This window comes from Rattus norvegicus, chromosome 1, assembly GCF_036323735.1.
Source record: "Rattus norvegicus strain BN/NHsdMcwi chromosome 1, GRCr8, whole genome shotgun sequence".
Classification (NCBI taxonomy): domain Eukaryota; kingdom Metazoa; phylum Chordata; class Mammalia; order Rodentia; family Muridae; genus Rattus; species Rattus norvegicus.
Window position 1 is genome coordinate 73,185,733 of NC_086019.1, and position 5,841 is coordinate 73,191,573.

General features: G+C 37.0%; 1 protein-coding gene across 1 annotated transcript; it reads right to left on the reverse strand.

Annotated features, from left to right (window-relative positions):
• Positions 1–2,456: 2,456 nt before the first annotated feature.
• Vom1r24 (vomeronasal 1 receptor 24) lies at positions 2,457–3,407 on the reverse strand. Its single transcript, XM_039097139.1, has one exon. It carries the CDS (start codon positions 3,405–3,407, stop codon positions 2,457–2,459), a length of 951 nt encoding a protein of 316 aa, XP_038953067.1.
• Between the last annotated feature and the right edge of the window lie 2,434 nt (positions 3,408–5,841).

The window sequence follows — 5,841 nt, forward strand, 5'->3', positions numbered from 1 at the left end:
ATTGATTTTTCTATGAGATGAAAGATAAAAATAGCCAATTTCTGCCCTAATTGGAAAGTGGCAATGCCTGTTTTCCAAGACTGTTGGATGAACTATTGCTTCAAGGTTAAGAGCAATCAAATGAAGGGTCCTTTTCATTTTGTTTTGTTTTGTTTATGTGAGCAATTGCAAGCAAATCTCTGGGAATTATTACTGAATGAGTTTTCTACTATGAGTATAGGCTAGAGGAAATGCCATGGAACAAGAGTCATCTTTACTATAAGTTTATAGCCAGGCACGGTCTCAATCATATTTGAAGTTAGAATATAGTACCCTTAAGATAAAAGTGTAGCAGTCAGGCAAACAGTAATTCCTGACAGGATGAATAGGATGAAGGCCACAAGAAGGGCAACTGTATTAACAGGTTGTTTATGTGCTTCTTTGTATATCATCTGGGCAACAAACAAACAAACAAAAAACAAACAAACAAAATCTGGCTGTTATATGTTGAAGAATACAATGGACCAAAACCAATATGATCAGTACATTCAAGTTACTAATTTCACCAGCTAAGAATACTACATGGTTATTTTGGTTAATTGTAGAAAATAAAGGCACTATATGCATAACTTTCTTTATTGACCTCTTAGGGTGAGATTTCAATAAATATTTGGACAATGTGAAACTAATCTTACTTATTTTTTAATATATTTATTTGTCATTTAAATTTCTCTCACCTCCCTGTGTCCCTTCCCATAATCCCTTCACCCATTCCCCCCTTCTCCTCTGGGAGAGTAGAGGCACACCATGGACATCCCCAAAAGTGGCACATAAAGTCTCTTCAGGGTTAGGTGCATATTTTCTTACTGAGGCCAGACTAGATAAGTCAGCAAGGGAGACAGATTCCACAGACAGGTAAAACCATAAAGATGGCCCCAACTCCAGTTGCTCAGGATCCAAATGAAGACTAAGCTGCATAACTGCTACATATGTAAAGAAGCCAAGGTCCAACCTGTGTATAATGTTTGGTTGGAGATTCAGTCTCTGAGAGCCCCCAAGTATCCAGGTTATTTGACTTTGTTGGTTTCCTGTGGAGTTCCTATCACTTCTGTGACTGCAATCCTTCCAGCAACTTTTCCATAATAGTCCCCAGGCTCCATCCACTGTTTGTGGATCTCTTGATCTGTCTGTTTCAGCTTCTGGGTGGAGACTGTCAGAAGATAGTCATGCTAGGCTTTTGTTTGCAAGTATAACAGAGTTTTATTAATACTGTCAGGGATCGATGCTTGCCCATGGGATGGGTGTCTAGTTGGGCCTGTTGTTGACTGATCATTCCCTCAGTTTCTGCTCCATCCCATGTCCCTGCATTATTTTTAGGACAGGATAAAATTTGGGATGAAAATTTTGCGGGTGAGTTGATATTCCTAATTCAGCATAGGGATTCCTGCTGTGAGTCTCAGGTAAAGTCACCCCCATTAATTATTGGAAATGTTCTTTATTCCTTCTTCAGTTAAGGGACATCTAGGTTGATTTCATTTTCTGGCTATTATGAATAAGTCTGTTATGAACAAAGTTGAGTGAGTGTCTCTGTGACATTGTAAAGCATCTTTTGGGTTTATGTCCAGGAGTGGTATAGCTCTTTCTTGTGATATTCCAAGTTTTCTGATAAACAAGTACATTGATTGAGATTAAATGAATTTTGTTGCTGCTTTCTGAAGTGAGAGTACTTTGATTTGAAGGCACTATTTTTCATAGTTCTTGTTCTTTATGATATTAAACAGGACTTTAGTCATCTGTTTGTCCCTTCATTTTCCTTGTGTAGCAGCTATTGAGAAGGTAGGCATAATCTGATCTTAATGCAGAATACTTCTTGTGGGCACTGTTGGAATTACCCTTTCTGTACCAGGCCTCAGTGTTGCTTGTTCCATGGGCCTTGTTTTACCTTGTTTTGAGATCGAGGGGTGGGTGATCCTTACTCCTCAGTCCTATTGGATGCCTACGGAGCAAACAGCATAAAATTCAGCTTCAGGGACAGCCTTTCAGCTGCCTCAGGGAAGTTTGGAATTCCCTCTGGAGTTGGGAGGGTGAAATGAGGGAAGGAATCACACCCAATTTACCCATGTTTGATGGGCCTGATCAGGGCCAGCAGAGCTGTGGCCAGTTACATGAGATTGAGGGAGAGCCTGCACTTGGTGCAGGCTTGACTTGAGCTATATATATATGTTGTGAATGATATGAATAAAAATAATCTGCCCTAAGTGGCCAAGAATTTCTGACAGGATGAAGGCCACAAGAAGGTCAGACTTATTGACAGTTGGTTTACTAGCTTCTTTGCACATCATCTTAGCAATTGGATGACTGTGGTAGGTATAAGTTGAAGAGGACAATGACAAACCACTATGCCCTTAAATTTCTTTATTGATGTCTTAGAATTAGGAGTGAGTAAACCATTGAATAATGTGAAACACATATTTTACCTATTTATAAAAAAAAACAGGATTTTTTTTTCTTAACCAGGCCAAACTGAATCTGGACACAGCAGGGTAATGACTCATAAGAAGAAATGGGGCAAAAGAGGGAAAACACAGAGAAATGAAGTGATTGATGTTCATCAGCCATGAATTGTGATTATGTAAAAGAGCAATGTAGCCTCTGAAGATCGAAGAGAGAGTGTAGAAAGCCAGAAAGGTGGATACAAAGACCAGGATATTCTGGGTAGCTTTGGACTCAGGAGAGATTCTCTTAGAATCACTTCTGCTATGAATGTGGTTTAACCTCCTCTTGTGTACATACAGAATGAAAATCATGTAGCCACTGGACCAGGCAATGAGCACAGAAGAGAAGACTTCAGGGCCCACCACCAATGTTGCATAAATTGAGTCACTAATGCCACCACCCCTTATAAGCAAACAGTACCCCAAATCTCGTGCTCTGGTCACATTTTTGCTATTTCTATTGATAAATGTGTATACAAAGCAACTGAAGTTGATCCAGGTATGCAATACCCAGAGGAAGGCAATGGAGAAGCCCATGTACTTGGAAGCTCTGACCTTATGGTACTTCCAACAGGATTTACTGGAACTGATAGTCATAGTTTGGAAGACACTCAACAGGCAGGTTGTACTAAAGGACACACTTCTACCAAATCCTTGAATGAATAATACAAGCTGACATCCAAAATTATTTAGGAACTCCTTCAGTCCCCAAACAGACAATGTTTGGGGTACTCCCGAAGAGAGAATGATCAAGGAATTGGCTATCATTAGGTGCATGAGAATTAAATCTGTGGTCTTTAATCTGTATTCTCTGTAGTAAAGGACAAGATAATAGAATATAAGAGAGGAATTTCCAAAAATTCCAGTTGTAGTTTGTGATAAAAAAATGATCCTGATTGTAATAGTCCAGAAGTCAAATTTGTCATTCAGCATAATTTCTATTGTATATGGCCGAAATATTTCTCTCGTCAAAAGAATAATGGAAAACAATTGTAACCTGATGTAAAAGAAAACATCTTTTATCCACAGAAGTACTGAGAGGATGCATCAGATTGTCTTTTATACACATGAGTACTTTCTGTCAGTCAGCAAAATTTCACTTAAAATATGGGCACACTGTTTCTCTGGTAAATGAAAACAATAGAATTGTTTGTATCTATAGATAAAGGAGAATACCTTTAATCCACAGGGTTACCGATAGAATGTACCTGAAATTCATGAAACCACAGAATTTCTAAGTGAGGGCAGATCACATAAAAGTGATCTCATCCCCAGAATTCTACAAGGAGTGCTTATTTTCAATATTTCTTACTATAGGATTTATCAATACCTTGGAATGCACATATTGATGGAAGGAGAGCTACCAAATTTCATAGAAAATTCAGCACTCACAATGGTGGATATTGATCTTAGAGAAACAAGGAAAAGTCACAGACTATGTTAACAATATAAGACATGTAGGATATACTGATATTTGTTGGTCATGTTGTGAAAATAGTCAATTTGAATGAAAATTATAAATCTTAAATGAAGCAATAAATTTTATCCACCAAAACATGTTTTTGGACTATTTGGGAATTTTACATAATTCACCCTAATCCTACACAATTTCTCATTTTTCCAGTTCAGCCCATCTGCATTGTTACCTGCCTTGAATAAAAGAGAAATAAATATATTCTCATTTCTCTTTAATAAAGTAATACTTAATCTATAGCTCATGTAAAATCAAACAATAAGTAAAGAGAAATATGTAATACCTCTCAGAATATATCTGTAATCTTCTGACATGGCAAAGTTTTCTTTAACTCTTTTCAGATAGAACTTTCTTTTAGTTAGCATAAAATTGATCTTCCCTTTTCTAGAAACTAAGTGAAAATCCATTCAAGAATATCTAACCTTCTTCTACGAAGTTGGCATCAAAATAGCTCAGCTAACTGCATGGCTTTGACTTGTGTAATACTGCTTACTTTGCTTTGTTTTCTGGTACCAATTGCCAACAGGGATGTAAATTTTTGTGATGTTTGACTTTAAAAGCTCCATGAAAAATGGATTCCATGTTTTCCTATTAAAAGAGTTTCATTCCAGGAAATTACCAAGCCTACTAAACACATACTCTGCATATGCAAATTGGTTTATCACAGTAGTCTCTGGGTCATTATTATGTTTGAAAAGAAAAAAGTATTATAAGCACAGAATGTATTAGAATGGTGGTTCAAGTGACAAGTAATACTAACTTAAGAGCTAGCACTTATGCAAAATCATACCACATAAATACACACACACATACACACACACACACACACACACACACACACACACACAAACTCAGGTCTGAACTGTTAGTGAGAAGGGGACATTTGATGTGATGAAATCTCACAGAAAGCAAAACAGAATAAAAATTGGTAAAATATGCCAGCAGAAATTTTAAAAAAATGTTATCTATTCAATGATTCCTACTGGGTAAATGTTCAGTGTTTCTATTGAAAATTTGTCTTAGGTAAGCATACATTACTAGGAAGTCTGGTGTGAATATGGTAAAAAAAAAAAGGCAGTAGGTTGGACAACCCATCAGTTCAGGTCAAATGGACACTCAGGCCACCATTTCCATTCCTGTGAGAGAAGGTGTCTGCAAACCATTATTAAATTAAGTGATATCCCTTGCAAAAGCTGTTAATAGATGGTCTGAATCAGCAACAGGCTGAACTAAGCATTTCCAGGGAGGAAACTCCTTTCCCTCACATTCTTCAACCATGCAGGGATAGTCACCTGAACAATTGACAACTGGGGTAGAATTGGCAATAAATCCTGGGATCTGAAGAAGTATATGGAGATCAGTCGAGGTCTTAGAAATTACCAGATACAAGCTGGCTACAGTTTCCCATGCAATGACACTATATAGAAAACCCTAGAAAAAATGGCTGCAAGGGAAAAAAGAAACTACACAGTGCTTCTAATTTAGAAGTGTATGTTTAAGTCAGAGTGAGTGTGTGTAGATTCTTTACATTTAAAGGGCACATAAGAGTATCTCGATGTGTGGTATGAAGGGTAAAACAATAAATGTGTCATAAAAGGAAAAGAAATAATAGACATGATATAGTATAAGAAACAGTGAGGACAGAAAAATGAGGTTTGGGGAGGGAGTATATAAATCAAAACACTAAGTATAATATCTCTACTCCAGCATGAGTGATCTACAGGTATCAAGTTTAGAAATTGCTTAATTTCTGAAAGTTGACAAAAAATTTAGAGTGAGAAAAGCCATTTTTGGAAACAGAATTTCCTTTAGTTGGTATGCTTGCAAGAAAAAACAGCTATGTTAACACATCCAAAGCAGTTAGTCAAAACACAGTGATGAACACAATATTCT

Bases quoted from the DNA above. Each gene is read 5' to 3' on its own strand.
- Vom1r24 (XM_039097139.1), bottom strand. From the start codon at position 3,407: ATGCTGAATGACAAATTTGACTTCTGGACTATTACAATCAGGATCATT.